This window comes from Athalia rosae, chromosome 8 (genome assembly GCF_917208135.1).
Source record: "Athalia rosae chromosome 8, iyAthRosa1.1, whole genome shotgun sequence".
In the NCBI taxonomy this organism is placed as follows: Eukaryota; Metazoa; Arthropoda; class Insecta; order Hymenoptera; family Athaliidae; genus Athalia; species Athalia rosae.
The window spans coordinates 4,239,953-4,262,911 of record NC_064033.1 but is presented as its reverse complement, the minus strand read 5'-3'; the positions used below and the strand labels follow the sequence as shown (position 1 = coordinate 4,262,911).

The following is a 22,959-nucleotide window of genomic DNA, read 5'->3' as shown; positions in this document are numbered from 1 at the left end:
CCAGACTTCATCTAAATATGAACGATGCTGCGGACATTACTTTACACTCAATATTCAACGCTAAGATTTCGGAAAACTTTTTTTCTCTTATTTCGGCAGACGAGAGATTTATTTTTTTAGAAAAAGGACTCGCTTCTGATATTAGCCTTGACCATCCTTGACATTCCGAACGTGTGATGCGTACACATGTAGAAATTACAGGAAACGCTTGTCGTAAAAACCTGGAGGTGAAATTATTCTACTGTCATTTAAAATCTAGTCTTTGGAGAAAGTAAAGAAAAAAAAAAAAAAAACTGAACGAAAAATATCTATTGTTTGCAAAAAGCAAAACGTCGAAGTCAAAGTTTAACGTACCGTTCACATATTATTTTAGCGATTTGAACGATTTACTAATTTTTATCGATGAACAAATTTTTCCTGTTGACCTGGTTTCTTTGATAGACGTTGAAAAAAAATCCACCTAAGCATTTTTATTTCTTATTTTTTCTATTAAAACTTTCTTAATGTAGTGAGAAAAATTTTCACGATTTACGTATGTTGAGGGGAATGGAAAGAAATAAATAATTATTAACACCGAAATAAAGATAGGTAATAACGTTTATTATAATTCTATAAATTCATTCGGTATCGATGAAACAGTTTCTTTTTTTTTCTCGTATTTCATTTCATTTATATCGATTCATACATATATTATTTTATTTTTAGTTTTATGTTTTTTTTGTTCAATAACAACGTAATAATGGCTTCGTCGCTCGATATCAACTATTTATATAACTTTACAGATATTTTACAGTATAAAATTTATTTTTTTTCATCTTTTTTTTCTATATAAATGCTACAATTACATTAATTGTTATGCTATCATATTAACAACGCACTTTGACGGGCGGAAGACAATTGGAATAATTATACAATATAGTTACATGAACAAAAAAAGAATATGGCTCGTTGAGATACAACATTTTTCTTTTTCTTTTCTTGTATTTTGTTTTCAGTTCAAGTACTCCAAATTAAGGTTTCGCGCTTACTAGCATATACTAAATGATTTATTGAATGACACGCGATCATTTCATTCCCTCTTGACATTAATAGATAATGGTGATGCACTTGTATAAAAATTCTTCAAAACAGTGATAATACAAATTGGATTGCTTAATATCGATCGTTCTTTTTATTTAATTTTTTTTTTTTTTTCTCATTGTTCTTTTTTTGTCACATTACAGTGTAGTGATTTTATAATAGACCTTTCAGAACAACCGTTGGAAAAATGATTATTTTATCGATCGGGTTTTAATCAGCTACAGGGATCATCGAAACTAGAGCAACGTTTTTTATTTTTTTATTTCGTGTTTGTCCTTCGTGCATTTTATTTTATCAGGATAAACTGTCACTCCTTCCTCACGTTAAACAAACATCTGATGGACATTATTTGTAGATGAAACTTCTGTAACCTCATCTATACTATGAAATAACATACCAGTTATATTACTCACATCGTTATTAAACTTGTCTTTTTTTTTTTTCTCCATACTACCGTAGGCGACCAAACAATATGTACATAACGTGGTAAATATCGAACAACGGCTAGTCGCGGTATCTAGAAAATTATTGGTTCCATTTTTTCTTTTTTTTTTATCAGTTCAATTAATCGTCATTCGGTAGACCTAGTAACTAGTGATTTATCGTATTTACATGTCTTATCTTGAGTCGTGAAATTGTTTAGATCTCGTTTGAAAAATAAAGGTAGAATAATATCCCATGTAACTTTGGGCGGGAAGACGTGATCTATAGTTAAATGTGTACACGCATTTGTGCATTTTTTGTAGGAATGAATTTATCCTGAGAATTGTGATAATATATGATTATTTTATTATCACGCATCCAATCGGCATGTAGTATCGACCAGAGCCGGTATCACCTCTGGACTTTCATTCGCTTTTTCTTTTCTCAAAAGAAGTTCGACTAGACAGAAACTTATCGTACCCATTATCACAAAAATTACCAGTATACCCAATTGTATATAAAGTCCTATGTGACTACTGTATAAAAAACTTATGGTTGCAGCTGCGGATTGCATAAATTTGAAAAGTGCAAATGCTGGCGCACTGTCTTTGGCATAGAGCACACCCAGGAGGGAATATACCTGGGTATTGAAACACGCGTCACCAAATCCTAAAGCTACAGCTCCTACCATCGCTAGAGCAGGTGACGGAGATATGAAACCTGTTGCCTCCGTGTCTTGGAAAGGTGAATTGTCGGGAAGATTCAAGAATATTGTACAGAAGGCAAACATGTGAACGACAAAACCGATTATCACTATTGGATCGCGTCCAAATCTTGCAGTTTTTGACGCTAAAATACCAAATAATGCACCAGCAACTACTTCACCACATCCGATACAAATTCCTGATAAACCTACCAGACTTTTAGCGTTGTCACCCATCGCTTTGGTAAACCCAACGCTGGATGAATATACACCGGAAAAAAATGTAAGGACTAAACCAGCGTAGAAAAATGTTATGGATAACAACATCATCTTTCCCGTCACAAAAAGACGTAAGGAATCTCTTAACGCGTGCCAAGCAGCTATCAAAGGTTTTTCTCTCACTGGTTCAGGGATGTGCAGTTCTTTGTCGGCACTTGATACACCCTCAGCTTCTCCAATTTCTAGTCCTTGCGCAGCTTTTCTTAATGTGGCGAGTAACAATAATCCAAAAATTGCCACCGCTGTTAACACCCAGAATACAGTGTTCCTTGTCGATTCGTTTATCGTTGGTCCGGAAAATGTGAAATAGACGAATAGATTCCCTGCGAATAACGAGCACTGGAATATTGCCCAAAATATACTAGCGTTTCTCGACATTGTTTCAGAATCACTGTTCTGCGTTAAATATGTTCCTTGACCGGTCCATATCAACGATGCGCCAATACCAAGGATCGCTGATACCACGTATAGTAACTCCGTTTGAGGCCAGAGAAACGATGCTATAAATGCCACGTAGCAAGAACATCCTGCAATGATCGCTGTGCGTGGACCTGTTATTGATATAAACGACGGTACCAACCAGATGAATATTGCGAACACAGCGTATATTATCGCCAAACTCGTGTAACCGTCAGCGTGGAATGATGGATCGTCTGCAGCGATACTCTCCAATATCGTTTTCTACGAAGAGAAAAAAAAGAGTCAGTTGATAAATTTGACCCACTCAGGAGGAGATTACAATAGCACAATGTCAAAAACAAGGATGTAAGGAACGTAGGATTGGGGTCAAGGGACATGTTGATCAGCTGCTCTAACGTTCATTGTCCGATATGATTTTTCGACCTTACGAGTTCCTAACAAGGCAAAGACTTCGCCAAACCGGAAATTGGCGTATAGAGGTAGGTCAGGAAAATGATAGACAAGTTTTACGAGACAAGGATGAAAGACTGCCAGTGACTTTGATATCTGAACGTTTTAAAATTCTCGTCTTTGAAGATCAAAGATTTAATTCAGATCGCGTAATAAGTAATTCACTATGATCAGCGTAACGCTTGAATGGATCGCGCACAGAATATTGATTAGACGGTCATAGCTCGTTAAATTCTTCTCGGTTCTGCACACGTTTTATGTATCTGATAAATAAGTCGACATGCGGAAATCGCGTACATTTATTCCATTCGGTATATCACCTGATTGTAGATATAAACAGACATTCATTTTTATCACGGAAAAATAAACGCGTAATCTACAGATGAGGAGAAAATACCAGTTATGATAGGATGAGGTGTTCTAAACGAAAGACCAACAACAAGTGAATCCTGCAGGCAAAAGAAATCTTCTTCTCCCATGTCATTGACCTCGCTTTTTTGTTATTAGATAGAGTAATTTCTACTCATCCTTTCTCTCTCACATTGTATTTATCTCGTAGAGATTATAACTGAACCGTAGAGCTTCGTCTGGTAGTTGGTATTCATTATGATGTGAAAACCAATCTATCCTGATGAGGTTGACTTCTATATTTTATTTTATTCAGCCCCCATAAATACAACTATGATTGTATTATGATGTTGTCAAATCAATAATGTGTCCAATTTTTATGTTAGCATGAGTAGATCATCGATCTTAGAATGGTCGGCTACTTTCATTGACTAGGAGAAAAGAAGCAGGGTGGGATACTTCAAATATTTGATAATTCTCAGCGACTCTGTAAGTTTGTACAGACAATATTTTGTTCTTCATTTTGTTAGTAATAAATATCCTGTCGTCTATAGTAAATTGATATGATATTGGAAACCTGCTTTCACAGCTCGGCATTTGAGGAGGCTGAAGATATTAGGCAATTCGTACTTTCTAGTAGCGGTACTAAACAGTGAACCTGTTGCTGCTCTTGCTCTTTCCTCATTTTTAATTCGACCCAATGAATATTAAATCATATTTAGAAACCAGAGCATATAACAAACCCAATAAGTATATCATTTATAATTATATAGCTCTCAACGTCACATGGCACAAAATTGAAAGTCCAACTTTGACTAATCACACAAATTATTTGTGAGTCACTGTAGATTGATTGATATACCTTGTGGCAAATCTAATGAAGTTATTTCAATATTTGTTTCAGAATTAGGCCGATTGCATTGTTGAATCTTGTACAGATAATGAAGAAAGCAATCCTTATCGTACATCTGTTTAACTATTCAAAGTGATAGTAAATTGCTTGCTTATAGATTACCCAGTCCAGCTAATCTACTTTCTTTGTAAGTTTGAGCTATTCTAAATGATCTCAACATACATATTCGAACTGTTTTGCAGACAATTTAATCATTTCGCATGTTTATCTGAAAATATGATTGAAGAGAATTTTTGTTCCCTCAAACCAGTTCAAAAATTTTTGATTTTTTTACAGGTCGCAATGTTTCTGAGCGGAAGTGTGACGTTTTTCGTCTACGATTGTGTTAGCAACATCCACGCATATGTATCCTAGATGTCAAAATGTGGCGGATTGCGGATGCGCGGGTAAAACAGCTGATCAAATGTCAACAATAGCGAAAACATTTATTTGAACATTTATTTTATCGAATTTGACTTATCATCTGGTGTTAAGTTTCGGATGATAAGTTGTTCTCACTTTCTCAGCAGTGAAAGTGATCGATATAATTCTGTCACCCATACCTCGATATTTCCCATAGTTTGGAATGCGGTAAAAGTCAGCATAAATCCACAGCTTAATACTAACACGTTAAGTAGACGCGTGTCAAAACCCATTTTTATATTTTTACTGTTTACTTGGAAATGTTAAAGAAAAAACACTTTGAATTATTTTTCACGTGTCAATTTCAGTACCGGTTTATCGTTAAAAATAACGGAATGATAAGAAGCTGCGCTGGCGGCATGCGTCAAAAGTAAAAGTAAAACCAAAACTGTCAGATTGTTGCTGTACTAACTAACTACTACTGCGCCGTGCCCGCTGGATTCGACTGTAAACCGAACAAAATATCTGAAGTTAACGGCAAATTAAAATCGATCCAACTGCAATAATTGGATTCACTTCATTCACGATTCTATCGAAAAGGTTTGTCTGCGATACGATTATTCAAAATGCAGCCTGCGATTTTGCTTGCTTCTAGAATAAAAAAGTAATTTCTTGACACAGACCATTGAAGATCGCTTCATTATTGGCTTTCTTTCAATTATCTGGAATAATCAGTATTTATAGACTAATTATAAACATATTTCCTATGTTAGGTTCCATCTGAGTTTTGAATCGGAGTTTCGAGAAAGGCGCGTTCGGATCTCGAAGCTCGATATATGCAGATATCGAACGAGAGTTGGCGCTGTGTGAACGTTGCCGAGTGAATCAAGGTGAACAGTACACTAGTGATCACTGCAGAGTAGCGCAGTGCCAATCAAATGCACATAGCTCGACATTAACGGCAAACCTCTACAGTCAAGTTACATTTGATGCATAAGAGCACAGAACGAAATCACGCGATGAAGAGACTCAAGTGATGGTCGATGAGAGTTCGATTTCGGTGGAATTGTGCTGTGGGAGGTGTCGACACGCATATAATTATTGAAAAAAAAAATATGTGTTGAAATTACAAGTGATTTTAAAGTGGCTAATTTAAACGGGCGTTGATTGATCAAACTAGATATCGCTATAAACGCTTCAAATATCTTATGTAAATATCAGTTACGACTTATCGAAAGCGGAGGTTGGATCGTGTCGACGCGAGTTATACAAAAGTGAGATCATCCGAGGGCATTATGACGGATCAGTCTCTGTTTAAAGTCTCGGTACTTTTCTCAGTAGTCATTTTATCGCTGGAAGTAATTCAAGGAATGTATCCGGTATCTCAGGTTGTGGTTATAAATAATTATCATTAGCGTCGACAAAAGGAAGAAGCAAACGCAGGGGAGAGAAAGAGAGAAAAACAATAAAAATAAAGTGGAATAAATAAAATAGAAGGTGTACACAATCGGAGCGTGCGCGGTGGGCGGTTTGTACCGCGATTTCACTCTGAACTGTCAAACCAATACTAAAAATCAGCGACCATGAAGAAACAGTTTTTCAGGGTGAAACAACTCGCCGATCAAACCTTCTCGAGGTAAACACCCAGCAACCATTACTAATCAATTATTGTGCGATATTTTTTTTCAACGACCAACGATAACCTACAATTCTAGACCCAACTCTTAGGATGATAGCTTGACAGGTTATAAACTTGGAAAGAATTGGTTTTATGAGGCTAGAGATTCTTATCAGAACATTTTATTTTTACTTCTATAATGAATGATTGTTTTTGAGCTAAAGCTTGCTAATCATTCTGACAGAAGTGAAACAGTTATGAATGGCGATTCACTGTCAATGATACTATAGACGCACTTTGTACGATCTTCGAGAATAGTTATATCTCTTGTATTTTAGAAGAAAAGTGTTCTTTCCGCAGTGTAATTTTTGATGAACTTTGCTGTTTTTTATGCTCGATTACGATTACGCCTTTCACTATCATCCGTAACAAGGTGTAAAGAAGTTAGACTAGATCACGGCCTGTGTACTATTGATATATATGCCAAAATATTCTACCTTATGTGAAATGGACAAGGCGTGGAAATGCAATATTTATCGCTTGTCACTGCTATTAGATGTTTCATTTCGAGCTACATGAACACATGTGATTTTCCAGAGCCGGGAAGACAGAAGTTTTGACCGATGATTTGCAATCGGCTGATAAACATGTGGATCAGATCAGAGCAGCGCTTACCGGGCTTAGCAAACGACTCGGGAATGCTCCGAGTCAAACACTTGCTCAAGATCCGGCTCAAAAAGAGAAACGTTTGGTGAGTTTACTGAAATATTGTATATGCAATATTCGTGTTAGTTTGTATTTGGCCAGCTAAGTAAACTCAACTAGACTTTAGTAATAGTTTAAAATTCGTGTTGCTTCGGGATTATTTCTCCTTTCTACTATAACTGACACTTCATGAATCATCATTCTATTTTCAAATATCAACAGGTAAATAGACACAAGATATTCTGACGAATTTTACGGTAATACGTTGTTTAGGTTGATTTTTCTTATAAAATTATTCCTGTACTCGGACATAGCGCTTTTAAATATTGGGATTTCATTTGGCTAGATTTATTTGAATTTTTTAAATATGCTTATAATGCATTCTTGTGAGTGGCATATCTCTCAGCTTTTATTCAATTCTTATGCTGACCACAGCGAACAAACAATGTGAAAAGTAAACAACTCTGTCATTGTGTATGATTTATTTCCTGTGATTGTTATTTTTAACTTATTTTAGCTAATTAATTACTTATTCCACTTAACAGTGTGCCCCTGATATTAACATAAACAAATTTCTTCACAGAGCGCTAAGTCCGCGTACAATGCCAGCGAAATAGAAACAACAAGATAATGATGAAAATAATCTCTAGTTTATCAGTAAGGTGTTTTCCGCGATGACTAACATTTGGTTTCCCTAGCGTTTTGTACGTACATAAAATTAGTCACATTTCAACATGGAATGATATTCGTATGTGGCTGCTTATCTTGAAGTAACAGTCCACTTCAGTATCATTAAAAAATTCGACCACAGGAAATAATTCAGTGATATTGCGTGATCTTGAATTCTCTCATAGTCACAATCTGTGTTTGAATATTCTCGATTTTTTACATGATGTATCAATTTTCCTAAGTCGTTTAATAAATTAAATTCTTTGTAGAAAAAATGTCCAGAATATATTCTTGGGCAAATGATGATAGAAAATGCATCAGACGATAGCCTCCTCGGGTTCGCATTATCCGAATGTGGTAAAGCGCAGATCGCTCTAGCTCAGGAAGCTGTGGATCACGAATCTAAAGTAGAACAATACGTAGCCACACCTCTGCAAAATATATTGGAAACAGATGTACCAAATATATTAAAACATAAGAGGAATTTAGCTAGACTAACATTGGATATGGATAGTGCGAGAACTCGTTACCTGCAAGCTACTAAACATAGCGCTGGAAGTAAGTTGATGATAAACTAAGTGATGATAAACTAAGTGAAGTATTCGGATGTATTGAAAATGATGCTACTAACGTTTGAAAAATCTGCGATTCCGTTGTATACCCATCATTATTCTTGATAATTTATCAGGTGCAGGAGCTGCTAAAGCAGACAGTTTGAGAGAAGAATTAGAAGAGGCGGAAGGCAAGGTGGAGCAATGTCGCGATCAGCTAGCTGCCGAAATGTTCCAGTTGATGTCCCGACAAACAGACTTAGCTCAGACTATAATTCAGTACGTCAAATTACAACGAGCGTATCACGAAAGTGCCTTACATTGCCTGGAGGATTTAATCCCCCAAGTGGAGAGCTACATAAGTAAATAATATGTCTCAATTCTATATTTTATACAGTTATACTTATTTATTTGAATAGATTGATATTTATGGCTTATGATTTATCCAGATGATAACGAAATGAAACCTGTATATGGCTATCCGTTAGAAGAACATTTGCGTGTTACCAATAGAAAGATAGCTCTACCAATTCAATTGTGCGTATCCGCACTGTTGAGGCTTGGTATGGAAGAGGAAGGACTTTTTCGGATAGCTGGGGGTGCTTCAAAACTTCGAAGAATCAAACTAAGTTTTGACGCTTGTTGCCTGAGTCTACCGACGGTACTTGAGTACAGAGATCCTCACGTCGTTGCTGGTGCACTCAAGTCGTACTTACGAGAATTACACGAACCTTTGCTCACATATAAGTGAGTACATGTTTGCATATAAATGTCAATTGATCGATAACTGAGCCATATATCGCGTCGCGCTTCAGAATGTGTTAATCAGATTTTATTTATAAAATTCAAGTGGCAAAACTATTTTGAGATGTGAAAAAAAGGTACAAATCGAATTTGTCACGTTAGATGGAATCATCTTCATTCGGGACAGTCAGACCAAAGTGAGACGGGGTCCTGTCTGTGTATTATACAATGGAATCTTTATTGGACTTGTTGGTTGAGTTTAACATACAATTGATTTGACCTCTGCTCCAGCTTCCACTGATTTAACTGCCGACATTAGTCAAGTAGATTTGATGAAATAAACATGCAACACAATCGAATATTTGCGATATTATCTCTTAATTTTATGAACGCATCAAGTCGTCATATTAATATACACACCGAGATACTCGGCCGAAAAATATCATCTAAGAACGGTTTTTTTTTTGAGGGGAGGGGGGGGGGGGGGACTTCGATGTCGATGTGTTGAACCCTCAATTAATGTACCTTCCAGATTATACCCCGAGTGGATGGCAGCTGCAAAGATATCCCAAAATGAAGGAAGATTACGTGCTCTCTGGGAGGTGCTGCATAAGTTACCTCCGGCAAATTTGGAAAATTTGAGGTTCCTAATAAAGTTTTTAGCTGTGCTCACCAAAAATCAAGACGTCAATAAGATGTCACCCCAAAATATAGCGATTGTCATTGCTCCAAATTTAATCTGGAGCCCGCAGGAAGATGGAAATACCATGGTGTAAGTTAATACCTCTTTTATCGTACTTCGGAACATCTGAATAAATTTTAAACCGATCAATTTTGTTAAATTTTAGAATGAACATGAGCACAGCGAATAACTCTAGTCTAATAGTAGATCAGTTGGTAACATATGCGGACTGGTTCTTCCCTGGAGAAATAGATTTTGATCGTGATTTAGACGTAAGTTTTTTAAACGGTTCTGAGACCCAAGGAATTGGAATGCGACGAGCTGTCTCGAACAGCAGCCTGAGCGATCACGGCGGTAGTCCACCTCAGGGGAGTCCGAAACCTGCGACTCGTAGAAAAAATAAACCCGCTCCAACGCCACCAAGTAGTACGCCGGACAAACATAATAAAAAGTTCGATGACAAGCTACCCGCTACACCTGACAAACCACCCAGACCCGTCGCAACTGCTACATTGAACAGGTTGTCTTATAAGTCGCATAAACATGATATAAATACAGAACCCATGTCTGTACAGCATGACAACAAGTCTGAAAAGATGGATAAAAATCTGGAGGCTGATGCCAAACCGTTAGGGTTTGAGATTATTACTAAAGCTGATTTGGTCAGGGCCGATGTCCAGGACAGACCGCCAGAACACAAATCATCGCCTAACGATGTTACCAGGAGTGGAAACCAAACTGAGAACATGAAGTCAGAAGACAAAGTCATCACTCCCATCGGTTTTGAAGCCCTGCAACAAAAAGATACCGATAATAGTCAGATTCGGTCCACTCAGGAAACCGAAAATGCAGAAAACAACGTTGCGAAGCCTAAGCCCCTTCCGGCAGAAAAACCCTCGCCCTCTACCCTCGAAAGGCGAAGAGTCCCTGTCGCGGCCCCGAGATCTTTGACGAATATAATTCATCCAGGTGATTGATCTGTTAATTCGAACTCAGCTTTGTTGAGACTTCCTCTCATTTTAAACGCTTATAATTATTTTTTTTTTTCTTCCTTGTTTTACTCAGGTGATGATAGCGTAGAGCTTAGGAGAAAGTCAGAGGATAACAATGTAACTTCTATAAGTGTGAGCAGTACGGAAAAATGTGTAAAACCTGCCATTCCGGAGCGTCCCGCTGGATTAGTACGTCCGTCTAGTCTCATCAGACCAGCGCATCGCCAGAGCACCGAGAATTTAGATGCAGAATCCGGAGTAAGTAAAATTGAGTAAAATTTGAAAAAGTGATTGTTTATTAATTGTTCAGTCCTATTCGTAATTTCCAACTCTACTACAGGGACTTTCGTACAAAATGAAATTAATTTTTTATTTTGCAAACTAACCCCCAGTTTTTGATTCTTTTATTTTTCTTCTTCAAATCCATAATCATTGATTGCATTTTTTTAATTTTTATTCCAATCTCTCGAACATTCTCAATGTTAGTAAAAAGTATCCAATTAGATCACAAGGCTGTGTGGATTTTATTAAAAATAAAATAATAGCATTTATCGGAGACGTATGTAAAATTTCGTATGAATTTAAATACGTGAATATACTATAGCTTATGGTGGATATAAGAGTACCTCATACTATATTCGTGCTTATATTTTTATTAAATTGAATGATTTAAATGTATAAATAATATAATTTTTAATATATATTTTTTAAATAGCCACATAACACAGAGTGAAAAGTGTCCTATTTGTATAAGCAGAATTATTCTGTACAACAAAAACAAAAAACAGAAAAAAAAAAAAATATATAAATAAAGTTTATTTAACTGAGTTTCAGCAAAAATTTCTCATCGTCGAACTTTTAAGTAACCAAGAAAAAGTGAAATAAAATTAGAAATCAACCATTTTAAACGTAGTGATTATCTAAATTTTCATTTAATTTCTCTCAAAGAATTCCGGTTTTATGCTTTTTTTGTCCTCACAGTTGTAAAGATATTCTTAACACCGGTGATAGGTCGTAAATGTTATCTTAATCGATGCGAGATAAGAAAAGTCAATAGAGAGAAAACAATTGACCGGTTTATTTTTAAATCCAACGTCCAGACATTTGTGATAATTGTAAAGAAAAACATTATTTTGTATCCAAAGCATGCGTTAATCCTTTAATTATACTGACTGCATGGTTTTGTTTTCTTTGGTTTTTTTTTTTTTTTAAATTGAATTTATTAATTTGTGACGATGAAATTTGTGGGGTCTTTTTTTTACGTTTAGTAGCTGCGCTGGATTGTTGAATGAAATCTTGGAAGATCAAGTAATAATGAAAATGATTTACATTTAATTTGTGCAGCCTTTGACATTGGAACGAGCGCACATGTATTCGGTGGACAAGCAACAGGTTAGTATAATTCAAGTTCGCGGGAACTTTCCAGGGGTGAACAATACTGGTGATCATAACTCCAACACTGGTCCAAATCTTCAGAGAAGTCCCAGCGTCGGTAGTAGACCAGCTTCGATGTCTTTGCCTGGAGAACATCGACCCGAGAAACCACCTCGGCCCGATATGCCAGAACAGATAAGATCTCACACTCGAACTCGATCGGAGGGAAATATAATTGATGTTCAAACACAAACTGAAACAGTTATAGTTCCTAAAACACCGCAGCAGCCACCTCCGCCCTCGCCTAGATTTCTCCAACGTCCTCCAAGGCCGCAACCTCCGCCACCCCCACCTCCCACTGCTAGGGCTAAGTCTGAACACGAAAGTACCAATCTCTAGGTAAAGTTTTATTATCATTATTTACCAGTCATTTTCAATTGCCGTTGCTATTAAGATTGATATACAGTATCTATGAAACATTTTTTTTTTTTCTCTCTGTAATCCCCAAAAGTTATGATAATTAACGCCAGTTTTTTATACCGTAATTCATCGTCTGGGATTCATTATATCCAGTATTTGAATATCAGGTAACCAGGTAGCACAGATCGATAATCGGTTATTTTTCAATATCATCTTAAACTTTGTCATAACTTTATCAACAACTTCGCTAGATGATCTAGGAAACAGGAACAGAAAATGAATAATAATAATACAAATAACATTAGCATAGTATTTTTGCAACTCCATTTAACTTCTAATCAATGTCAACGCTTACATTGAAGTCAGTTTGATCCATTATCGCAAATTGCTACAAAGCAAACTCGTTTTAGTGGAGATATTTCAATTCGCACAAAGATATCAGATACGATTAATGTTTCTGATAATTAGTATTTCTTTCATAATTATCTACAACCACCTACACCTACTTAGGGGGTCTTTTTTTTTTTCTCTCCTCCCGTTATTGAGAAATTTTGCTGATAATTTCATCCGTGATCCGAATTACACATATCCGTGGGTGAACCATTAGAAAAAAAGCCATTTCAAGACTGCTTCGGGCATATGTTTTTCCCTTGTTTTTCATTGATTATCCTCTCTAAAAATGACCACAAGGAGTAAAGAATGACAATTATCAGGTGCTAGCAAGTTATTTAATTGCTAATGAAAATAATTGAGTGATCAATTATAATGTTGAAAAGGTTAGCCGAATATTAGGCACAAGTTTCTATCAGATGGCGACGAGCCGAATAGAAAATAATTCCTCATGTGGAGTGATCGATCGTCCTTTTGTTCGAAATTAGGTACCATATTCGGATATAAATGTTCGATCAGTATTCGGAAATCTTCCCATTTACCTGAAATATTGAATAAGATTCATAGTTTTTCATGGACTCTACCATGAGTTTCGATTGGATCCGTAACGAGGACTGTTATTTTGCATTTATTTTGTTTTTATCATCCCTCAAGGTGTTTATCATTCAATTGTTGGATGGTTTCGGAGTAAGTGAGATAGTGGATAAGTATCCACCCTCGATCACAATACAAAATAAATATGTGATACAATTATAATAGTAAACTTGATTTTACGTTATATCAAAATATACATATTAATAAGCAAGTGCTAAAAATGAATAAAGTTTTTAACACCGTTTTATTTTTCTTTTTTTAACGAACTGATTCGGATTTAACGATAATAATATTTCAGTCAAAGATTTTGATTTTATAAAACCGTTTGTACCTAATTCAGAATTAGTCGAGCCTTAAAAATTTATGCATTTAGTATGAACGGTGAGTAACATCTACTTGCCGTGATTTTTTTTTCTTTTCACTTTTTTTATTATTATATATACATAAAATATAATAATATTAAAAATCGCCCAATTATTTTTGTAACGTGCCGACAAATTAGGCAAATTTTGGTCGTTAAATCATTTGTAGCTATTAAAGTTGGAGAAAAAAAAACATAAATAAATAAATGAATAAAATAATATATTTTAAAGGTCTTATAATAAAATGATAATAAAAATGACATAATTTTTAGAAAATTAAATTTTAAGATTACGCATCAATAATTGCTTACCGCACTTTGTTTACGATGATTGATCAGTGACTGATTGAGTACATTCTGTACATCCCGTCAATAAGATTGAATTAATTTTCGATAGTTATTTTCATTTATAAGGCTTGGATTAATTTTGTTTGAATGTTTTGTCTGCTATATTTTATATTAAGTTGTTGAACTATTATGAATTAAGGATCAAGTAGTGCAATTTTAAAATTATGTTATTCAAAGTTGACATTTTAAACGTAATTATCAGCTGTTCAGGCACATTAGAATAAGAAACATATGAAATGTTGAGTATTTTTTTGAAATTTGTTTGCACTTGTTACTAATTAGATCGATTCGAATAACTTTTACGCGGTTACTTGAGGCCATAACGAGGGTCACAAAATTACTATCATCAAATTAATTATGGTTTTCCGGAGAACCCAGGATTCGGTAAAAATCACATTATCGTGCCTTTCTTGTATCAAATAATTGATTAATATTGATACCGATTGGTTGTTTGTTATGGTAAAATTGATAACGTACGTACAAATGGTCTAGCGAGATTTAAGCCTAAAAACGAAAAGAAAAAAGCCTCGGCTGTGAGTATATTGGAGCATCAAAGGATTTATTTGTATATAAATAAAATGTTTCTCTACTCTACGTTCCTTATTATGAGTAAAAAAATATTCTAACATCTTCCTCTGATAAGTCGATTATCAAAAATCAGATTAGTCCAATATTCGAACAGAGATAAATGAAAAGTTGAAAAGCACGATCTATGGATTTAAATAAATATAAGAAATCTTGGACTACTATTATCATTTATTGTTACAATTGAATACAGACATAAAGTACATAAGGATTATTACACAAATGTCAAAGCAAGGCCGCTATTTGCTCATCCGCAACATCTTTAGGCGTCATGCCATCGTTGTCTTTTACGCATTCAGCGCCTAGAAATAGAAGGTATTTTACAACTTCCGCGTGTCCGCAGGAAGCGGCATAATGTAGGGCAGTTTGACCGTCACTATCGCGGGCGTTTAAATCCGCTCCGTTTTCGGCGAGACATTTTATCGTCGGCATATTGCCACGATCAGAAGCCCAATGTATCGGCAACATGCCACAGTCGTCAGAAATATTTATAGATTTTGGATCCTTGGATATAAAGTCTTTAACTTTATCTGCATCACCGTCTTTGACCCAATCTAGTAAAGTCTTGTCAATATCTCTGAGTTCTACATCAGTGTTGGGTAAACGGCTAACGGCAACCCAAGCTTGAGATCCCAATCTAGCATCTTTTTCCCATGTGGGATCTAACTTTCCTACCGCTCTTATGTAACTTCCCATTGCAACTTCTTTGCTCATGTCACCAAGTGCCTTCCATGCTTCCCATTTATGTTTAGCCTGAGTTTGATACCAACTGGGTCTAGGCGTGTCACAGGGTCCTACTGTAGCTTGTTTGTAGAGACCATAAAATCCTAAAAGTTGACCAGAATCTAATTGCGAAGCTAAAGACTGAAGATGATCAGCCGCCCTTTCAAATGTCTCGTCTAAATCGGATATTTCCTTATCTTCTGCATAAGCCATATTTGCGATTAACTCTTAGCTGATTACCTTAAAGTATATTTTTGTTTTTCTACTCTGTTATTTATGTTTTTTACCCTGATTATTCAAAATTTCTTGATGAAATTTCTTTCTCAGTAAGGTACAATGTGTTTCCTTCCAGAAAATGAACTTTCTTCTGCTGGGCTGCCTTCATACCCTTCTGATCAGCAAACACAACAAAACCAAAGCCTTGGCTCATACCAGTGTTTTTGTCAAATGTCACAAAACTTTTTGAGACGACGCCAAAATTTGAAAAATAATCTGCCAACTGCTTGGTACCAACGGTCCAAGGCAAGTTTCTCACAGTCAGCTTAGGGAGTTCTAACGCAGCTCTGGTTGCCATGGCAGTTTGAAGGTGTCTAAGAAGCTCTTCGTATGTCTAGTAGATGAATTGTATGATCATGCATCAACTCTTGAATACTTATTCCCGAGTTGGCACCAAGTCCAGTAAGTGGAATGTGTGTACAGGTCAGTCCCCACTTATTGAGTAAATGTTCTATCGACCAATCAGCACTGCGTTCTTGATAGGTACACAAGAATCGTGCGTTGGAATTTCTCTCTAATAAAAATGCCACAGTGACAACGATATCTTCAAATACAGCAGGTTCGTAAAAGCAGTCTGATCCAAGGATCAGATCCAATGGTCCTATTGAGAATAATCCAGATAAAAAAAGTCCCCAAGTTACTCCTACAACTTTGACCTGAGACAATACACCGTTCAACTCGCAGCTCCTTTTTATGTGCTGCAAACTTTTTGGAAGGCTGGCTGAATCACTGAGTGTAACAAAGGCTCCACACTTGCTGGCTACGATTCCGGGAAGTGCTGTACCAGAACCAAGTTCCAAAACTCTTTTTCCAACCAAGTCGTCACGATGCTCCCACAAAAACCATGCGAGAACAGGCGCTGAGGGCCAAGTGTAGAAACTGTAGCTTGCCTGAAGAAGCTAAATGGACGAACGAAGAAAAAATTTCTTTAATATTTGGCCATTTAAAATCAGACTACAAGAGAGAGGCCGAAGGATGATATTTTCTCAGTAGAGAGGACCCAGTCAACATCGTTTGGAGCTATTAACTGGATGTAAGGTTAGGGTTATATTAATTTGAATATTCAAATAATTTCCAACTGATATTGACAAGTTTTCGCTGGTCAGTGATCAGTGAAGATGTGCAAGATCATTTGAATACGTAATTGAGTGTTGATTAGTGATGATTGCGCTAAAGATTTAAGATTATGAGGTGCTAACCAAAAAAGCGTAATACCAGTAGCAATTAGTTATCTGACGAAGTACCCAGTTTCAGTACATGTTTAGTGATTGGAGAGTAATTGCATACCTCTGGTATATAAATTTCGAGCGATTCGTCGTCCTGGGTTCCTTCTAAGCTCCTTCGTGATGTGAAAAAGAATTTTTTCACTTGCTCGGAGGCGACCCCATCGGACATTGGGCCTTGCGCGGAAGGACTTGAGTGAAACCAAAAACTTTCTTCTAATCCCGGCATAACTATCAATAAAGTATGGTGTATTAAATATTGTCGGTACGGTTCATAATTAGTTTGTTCTTATTGTGTTTTTTTGTATGAAATTTTTATGTATCACCAAGGTTAAAATTTTCTTAAAAATTAGCTTTTGTGTTGTTGCTAGTTGTTCGTCATGCGCAAATGTTGTCCTGATTAAAAATGGAGGAGGTTGGCACAGAGAAATGTCTGTCAAGAAGAAGGTCCGCTACTCTTAAACCATTTCGAGTTAAAGACGAACGTGTTGCAACTTTCAAAAAGGTAGGAAACCACCGATTTGTCTCTGGTTATCTTTCGCCTCCACCTACTATTCATCGATACTTGTGTTGCCCAATTACCATCGGTCTCGTCTGTACTTTATTATTTTTTTTCCTTTACTTAGGACCTTTTGTACACTTTATACGGTATAAATCTGCTGAGCATCTTTTTTCAACTATCCCTCAGGTTGCATCTATACTACAGAAGTCCGAGACAGATCGTACCCACGAAGAGAAAGATATTTTACTTTCATGCGGAGACGTTGTCAAAGAGGTTAACCTCAGGTATGGTATTCATAGATCCTAGACATATCAAAACAATCTTTCACATCTCTACAAGTTATTGTCATTTTGTATTGACGAACTACATGCTATACAGGCAAGAGAAGAGAGACAAAGTAAAGGCAAGGCTAGAAGAAGTTGAAGATGCTCCAGATCTTTTGGAAGAGAAATGCATGCGACTTGCAGCAGCGCTTAGTCGAGCTACGTCACTTGCCGTTTATACAGGTGCTGGTATTAGCACAGCAGCCTCAATTCCTGATTACAGAGGAACAAATGGCGTTTGGACAAGATTGCAACAAGGGAAGGATATTGGGTGGGTGAAACATTGCAGAAAAAGTTTGTTGGTATCAATTATTTTCTGAAACAAATGTTGAAATTGTTCATTATGTTTCTTCAGAAATCACGATCTCAGCCAGGCGGAACCCACCCTGACGCATATGGCCCTTTATGCGCTTTACAAGGCCAGAGTGTTGAAGCATATTGTATCGCAAAATTGTGATGGACTTCATTTGCGTAGTGGTATTCCTAGACAACTTTTATCCGAAGTACATGGCGACATGTATATAGAGGTTTGTAGAACATGTAAGCCAAACAGAGAGTTTTGGAGGCTTTTCGACGTTACGGAAAAGACAGCAAGGTATTCTCATGGGACGGGTAGGTTGTGTCACCAGTGTAATTCCGTGCTGCAAGATTCTATCGTGCATTTTGGTGAGAGGGGAAACTTGCCATGGCCTATTAATTGGAATGGAGCTAGCAGAGCAGCCAAACAAGCTGACATAATTTTGTGCTTGGGGTCCAGTTTGAAAGTCCTAAAGAAATATCCGTGGCTTTGGCAGATGGATAGACCAGTCAACAAGAGACCTGCGCTTTACATCGTCAATTTGCAGTGGACACCGAAGGATGAAAACGCGGTGTTGAAGATAAACGGCAGATGTGACGAAGTCATGAAAAGAGTTATGGCCCATTTAGGTCTAGAGATACCACCGTACAATAGAGCCAAAGACCCGATATTCCATCACGCCGTGAGACTTGAAGCGAATGAACAATCTACGACGTCACAACCGTGCCTAGAAGAACCTACTCTCGGTGATAACGATTCAAAAACTTGTCTGGAGGATAAAAAATCAGACGAAACTATGCCAAAAACTGAAGAAGACTGCAATTCACAAATCACAACATCAGAGTCGATGACGGCTTATCCTGCTCCATTCTTCACAGCCTTACCATTCCTATCGATGGGCTTGCCATTCCCTCCTATGTATATGTACCCACATTTAACCCCATTTTTTTACTACCCATTCATCCAAGTACCCCCCCTCATGATCGAGTCTCCAAAACCAAAACCCGCCTGTTCGTTTTGCATGGAAAACGAAGGTTCATTAACTTGTCTGTTTTATCAGAGAGACGGCGAAGATCCCGCGGCAACGGATCTTTCAACGACTGAAAATACCGAGTCTGAAGTTGACTCGAACTTAGAAACAAATCAGGAAATCGAATCGTTAGTTTTAGACCCAACCACGCCGTTACCCTCGGCGAAAAATCCTGGCTGGTTTGGAAAAGGCTATCGTAAAGGTATGAGAAAAAAACGGTAGCATCTACTCTCATTGTTCAATAATCATTCGAGTATCGAAATGTTCCTGTTTTACGTCGACTTTATATGCTGTGAAAAAAGCATGACGCAAGAATACAAGGTTACTATAAAAAAATGCAAAAATCTAGCAATTGACGAGAACGTATGTACTTCATCCGAAGCCTCCTATCGGATTTTAATAATTCATCCGTTAACCAAAGCAATGCATTTAAATAACGCTCTGAAAGAGTCACAATGTTTCGACCACGATTTTTCAAGCAATTACTCGACACGTTGATGTCGGAGTGAAAAAATATCTGTCTCGATGTTGAAGTGTTCTTTTTTTTTTTTTATCACACAACTAGTTTCGATAGCACCACAGGTGTACTTCCAACGATAGAAATTGATATTTTAAGTAGGTTTAGATTTTATCATTTGAACAATAATGATTGACGAATAGTTAGTTTCAGTTATTACTATCACAGTCCATAACGTGTATCGAATATTACACTAATGGCCCTCATAGATTCAGTAAATATTTTCTATATAGCTTTGCATATTAGCGTACATACTTCTGCCAGTCCAATGGCTTATACCTCATATTAAAGTCATATCTTCCTGTATCAGGTATTCGATTAGCAACATTACAGTAGAATTTATTTTCACTTCGTTTTATTTCTTACGTAACGTATTAGCCAGTATAAAAATGTTCAATTGTCCGTATGTGTCTGTGTGTGTTGAATAAAATTCACACTATCGATAAATAACTGTCTAATCAATAGCTTCCAGCTACTAAATCAGTTTAGATATCATTGATAATCAAGATAAGCTTATATCAATATGATTATCGAAGAGGGTGGATCGCGATTTTTATAATACGTCTAATTTTTCTTCTTGCTATTTTTTATCGACATAATTACTAAATTGCATTTAAAAAATCGTATAGTATTTCTTGCATTATGCTTTTATTATTTTATTTTTTTTTTATGTTTCTTTACATAATATACATATATATATAAATATAGTTATCACGTAACACTTTAACGTTAATTTATACCTAAGTATTATCATTTATTATTTATTTATTCAGACAAGCTCTGTTCAAAGAGTTGAAAATACTAGAAGAAGAAAGAAGGGAGAAAAAGAAACAAATTAATAATAATAATAACAATAATAACAATTGTCAAGCAATAATCCAACTGTGAAGAAAAAAGGAAAAAAAAGGAGAAATTAAAAACACAATCTCTGTGAATTATAAACTAATTTACTCCTCATTTATTTAATTCAATTACAATGTAATGGTTATTCATGGAACGATAGGCATAGTTGATTCTGGACCGAAGTAGCAGAAATCAAAGAACTTATGAAATTATCGTGCAGTTGTTTGAAGAAGAGATTTGAATTATCATCTCTTCATTACAATATCAATTGGTAAAATATGAAAAATCTTAAATTGAGTGAGTTTATCGAGCACTGAAAAAAATGAATGTTCATTCGGCCCGAAGAAACTAATAGTAACTAATAATAACTAATTGAATGAACAAATGAATCAACAAACTCGACAGTGAATTAAATTCGGTGTAAATTTACAAAATTAGATTTACGGACTCTCCTTGTCGTGTTTGTATATGCATCCACATATGCGGTACATATGTCGGAGTTGATTTTCTTAAGCAATCGCGTTCTTCGTGCGGTTTATAATAGTGAAATAGAACGATTGCAGCTTGTAGCCTAGAAAAATGTTGTTTTAAAGGAGAAAAACAAGTAATGAAACTAAAAAGAAAGAGAACACGAATTGCGCTACCGATTGAATTTTTGGCCTCTAGCCAAACTTGGAATGAAAACCAGTAATCTGAAATGCCACGAATGATGCCATGGTCAGTAAATGTTAGTGCATTCGCTGCTGCTGAATGATGTTATTACCCTGTCCATTATACGTAATGCTATAAAAGGGCAATGACCTTTTGCGATATCACTAATGCAGGCGAAAAAGGAAAAAATATTTACAGTTTCCCTCGAACCAACTAATCTTACATCAAACCCATATACAATTCTAATCTCAATGCGTACGTATCAATCGTTTACATACCGATATACAACTAATGTCATATCTCCAGCGTTAGAAGATACAAAAGAAAAAAAAAGAATGAAAATTGAAGATAATTCCCCATGCCCATCGCGGTCTGTAATAACTTTCGAAACGGTGTAGAATTTTTTAAAGTTCATAAATATATAGGTAGGTGATAGTTTGTGATAATATAATATGCGGAAAACGGTGACTTTTAATGTGACGGTAAATAGAACAGAGACGTGATTATACGAAGAGCAAAAAGCCGGCTTTCCTTTCGCAGTGTAGAGGCGTGTGTATAAATGCTTTAGGGGGATGGGGGTTGGGGGTCGGGATCGATTGGTCGTCATACGCAGCCAAAAAGAGGGCTATTCATTCCAGGCTCTTTGTCACTTGACGTCAGATCCACAACCTTTACGATAACAGCTGTAATCCCCGGCCTTTATATATAAATTTTTTTTTTGTTTTTTTCTCTCATTTTTCGGTCCCACTTTTTTTTTCCATCCATTTGAAACGGGATCCGTGGCAAGTTGGACCGGCGAACTTGGCGTCTAGGGCGGTGTGTCTAGTAACAACTACATCTACCTTCTTCAGCATGCACCTCGCCAAGGAAGAGCAAAAGCAAAAGCAAGAGCAAAAGCAAAACCGGCAGCAGCAGCAATCGATATAACTCGTGGGAGGGTTGGAAGGGGAAGGGAAGGAGGGAGACCACGTCGGCGTCGGTAGCGCGATGCTCGTCGCGTCGCGGTGCCGTCCAAGGGTGGCATCGTCGACGACACTCGTGCTGAGAGCCACATCGTCCTGGTCCCTATTTATACACGCGTATATAAAAATTTTTCATTATTTTCCGCCTTCTCCTTTTTTTCACTCTTCGCTACGAAGCTGTAAAAAAAAAAAAAAAAAAAAAAAAAGGCAGACCATGCGGGTCGAAAACATCAAAACCTGTACACGTATAATCGTCGTCGTTGTCGTCGTCGTCGTCGAACGAAGATAATTTAAACAAAATAAAGGAAAGAAACATTGTGCTGCAAACTATCACCTATACTTTCGTATAACAATATCGAAAGTATCGTGGAACTGAAGGCGAAATTATTGCTGCAAAATCGTTGTTGTTGTTTGAAAAATTGCCGAAAATAATATTGTACAGACGAAATAAGAGAAAAGCAAAGAGGAGGAACCGTAAATGTTTGCTGTTTGAAAAATGTACCCGGAGTATCGTCAGCTGTCTACATTTATTCCTTAACGTTTACACACGAATTTAAATGACAATCATCGATGTAAAGTTGCGAGTCTGAAGAGACTTTGAAAAAAGTTGAATACGGAAT

General features: G+C 36.5%; 6 protein-coding genes across 8 annotated transcripts; 2 read left to right on the top strand and 4 right to left on the bottom strand.

The window, feature by feature from the left end:
• Window positions 1-579: 579 nt before the first annotated feature.
• Window positions 580-5,297, bottom strand: LOC105693306 (UNC93-like protein MFSD11). The gene is made up of 2 exons (XM_012413145.3): window positions 5,159-5,297; window positions 580-3,166 (listed from the first exon to the last, which is right to left on the bottom strand). The coding sequence occupies exons 1-2, from the start codon at window positions 5,249-5,251 to the stop codon at window positions 1,874-1,876; spliced, it is 1,386 nt and encodes a 461-aa protein (XP_012268568.1). The 5' UTR covers window positions 5,252-5,297; the 3' UTR covers window positions 580-1,873.
• Window positions 5,298-5,416: 119 nt separating this feature from the next.
• LOC105693277 (rho GTPase-activating protein 44-like) lies at window positions 5,417-15,000 on the top strand. Of its 2 annotated transcripts, XM_012413105.3 has the most exons (11): window positions 5,417-5,558; window positions 5,732-6,594; window positions 7,174-7,327; window positions 8,220-8,508; window positions 8,639-8,863; window positions 8,951-9,248; window positions 9,778-10,017; window positions 10,094-10,896; window positions 10,993-11,177; window positions 12,264-12,311; window positions 12,396-15,000. In XM_012413105.3, the coding sequence occupies exons 2-11, from the start codon at window positions 6,542-6,544 to the stop codon at window positions 12,690-12,692; spliced, it is 2,592 nt and encodes an 863-aa protein (XP_012268528.2). In that variant the 5' UTR covers window positions 5,417-5,558; window positions 5,732-6,541; the 3' UTR covers window positions 12,693-15,000. The 2 variants fall into 2 exon arrangements, with proteins under 2 accessions (XP_012268528.2, XP_012268527.2); XM_012413104.3 differs by having other exon boundaries at window positions 12,264-15,000.
• Window positions 15,001-15,144: 144 nt separating this feature from the next.
• Window positions 15,145-15,927, bottom strand: LOC105693281 (acyl-CoA-binding domain-containing protein 6). The gene has a single exon (XM_012413109.4). It carries the CDS (start codon window positions 15,925-15,927, stop codon window positions 15,217-15,219), a length of 711 nt encoding a protein of 236 aa, XP_012268532.1. The 3' UTR covers window positions 15,145-15,216.
• A 60-nt stretch (window positions 15,928-15,987) lies between these two features.
• On the bottom strand, window positions 15,988-16,288 carry LOC105693282 (SRA stem-loop-interacting RNA-binding protein, mitochondrial). Its single transcript, XM_012413110.4, has one exon. The coding sequence runs from the start codon at window positions 16,286-16,288 to the stop codon at window positions 16,007-16,009; it is 282 nt and encodes a 93-aa protein (XP_012268533.1). The 3' UTR covers window positions 15,988-16,006.
• Window positions 16,289-16,304: 16 nt separating this feature from the next.
• LOC105693280 (histone-arginine methyltransferase METTL23-like) lies at window positions 16,305-17,558 on the bottom strand. Its single transcript, XM_012413108.4, has 2 exons — window positions 17,278-17,558; window positions 16,305-16,889 (listed from the first exon to the last, which is right to left on the bottom strand). The coding sequence occupies exons 1-2, from the start codon at window positions 17,440-17,442 to the stop codon at window positions 16,305-16,307; spliced, it is 750 nt and encodes a 249-aa protein (XP_012268531.1). The 5' UTR covers window positions 17,443-17,558.
• Window positions 17,010-19,917, top strand: LOC105693278 (NAD-dependent protein deacetylase sirtuin-7). 2 transcript variants are annotated; one of them, XM_048659620.1, is made up of 5 exons: window positions 17,010-17,028; window positions 17,585-17,718; window positions 17,902-17,999; window positions 18,094-18,309; window positions 18,394-19,917. In XM_048659620.1, the coding sequence occupies exons 2-5, from the start codon at window positions 17,620-17,622 to the stop codon at window positions 19,586-19,588; spliced, it is 1,608 nt and encodes a 535-aa protein (XP_048515577.1). In that variant the 5' UTR covers window positions 17,010-17,028; window positions 17,585-17,619; the 3' UTR covers window positions 19,589-19,917. The 2 variants fall into 2 exon arrangements, with proteins under 2 accessions (XP_048515577.1, XP_012268530.2); XM_012413107.3 differs by lacking the exon at window positions 17,010-17,028 and adding an exon at window positions 17,330-17,478.
• Window positions 19,918-22,959: the final 3,042 nt, after the last annotated feature.

Excerpts from the sequence above, each read along its gene's own strand:
- LOC105693306 (XM_012413145.3), bottom strand. The coding sequence starts at position 5,251 with ATGGGTTTTGACACGCGTCTACTTAACGTGTTAGTATTAAGCTGTGGA. Across the intron at positions 3,167-5,158 it reads AAACTATGGGAAATATCGAG|AAAACGATATTGGAGAGTAT; the intron begins GTATGGGTGACA and ends TTCTCTTCGTAG.
- LOC105693277 (XM_012413104.3), top strand. The coding sequence starts at position 6,542 with ATGAAGAAACAGTTTTTCAGGGTGAAACAACTCGCCGATCAAACCTTC. Across the intron at positions 9,249-9,777 it reads GAACCTTTGCTCACATATAA|ATTATACCCCGAGTGGATGG; the intron begins GTGAGTACATGT and ends TGTACCTTCCAG. Across the intron at positions 10,897-10,992 it reads GACGAATATAATTCATCCAG|GTGATGATAGCGTAGAGCTT; the intron begins GTGATTGATCTG and ends TGTTTTACTCAG.
- LOC105693281 (XM_012413109.4), bottom strand. The coding sequence starts at position 15,927 with ATGGCTTATGCAGAAGATAAGGAAATATCCGATTTAGACGAGACATTT.
- LOC105693282 (XM_012413110.4), bottom strand. The coding sequence starts at position 16,288 with ATGGCAACCAGAGCTGCGTTAGAACTCCCTAAGCTGACTGTGAGAAAC.
- LOC105693280 (XM_012413108.4), bottom strand. The coding sequence starts at position 17,442 with ATGCCGGGATTAGAAGAAAGTTTTTGGTTTCACTCAAGTCCTTCCGCG. Across the intron at positions 16,890-17,277 it reads TCGAAATTTATATACCAGAG|CTTCTTCAGGCAAGCTACAG; the intron begins GTATGCAATTAC and ends TCGTCCATTTAG.
- LOC105693278 (XM_048659620.1), top strand. The coding sequence starts at position 17,620 with ATGGAGGAGGTTGGCACAGAGAAATGTCTGTCAAGAAGAAGGTCCGCT. Across the intron at positions 17,719-17,901 it reads GTGTTGCAACTTTCAAAAAG|GTTGCATCTATACTACAGAA; the intron begins GTAGGAAACCAC and ends ACTATCCCTCAG. Across the intron at positions 18,000-18,093 it reads GTCAAAGAGGTTAACCTCAG|GCAAGAGAAGAGAGACAAAG; the intron begins GTATGGTATTCA and ends CATGCTATACAG.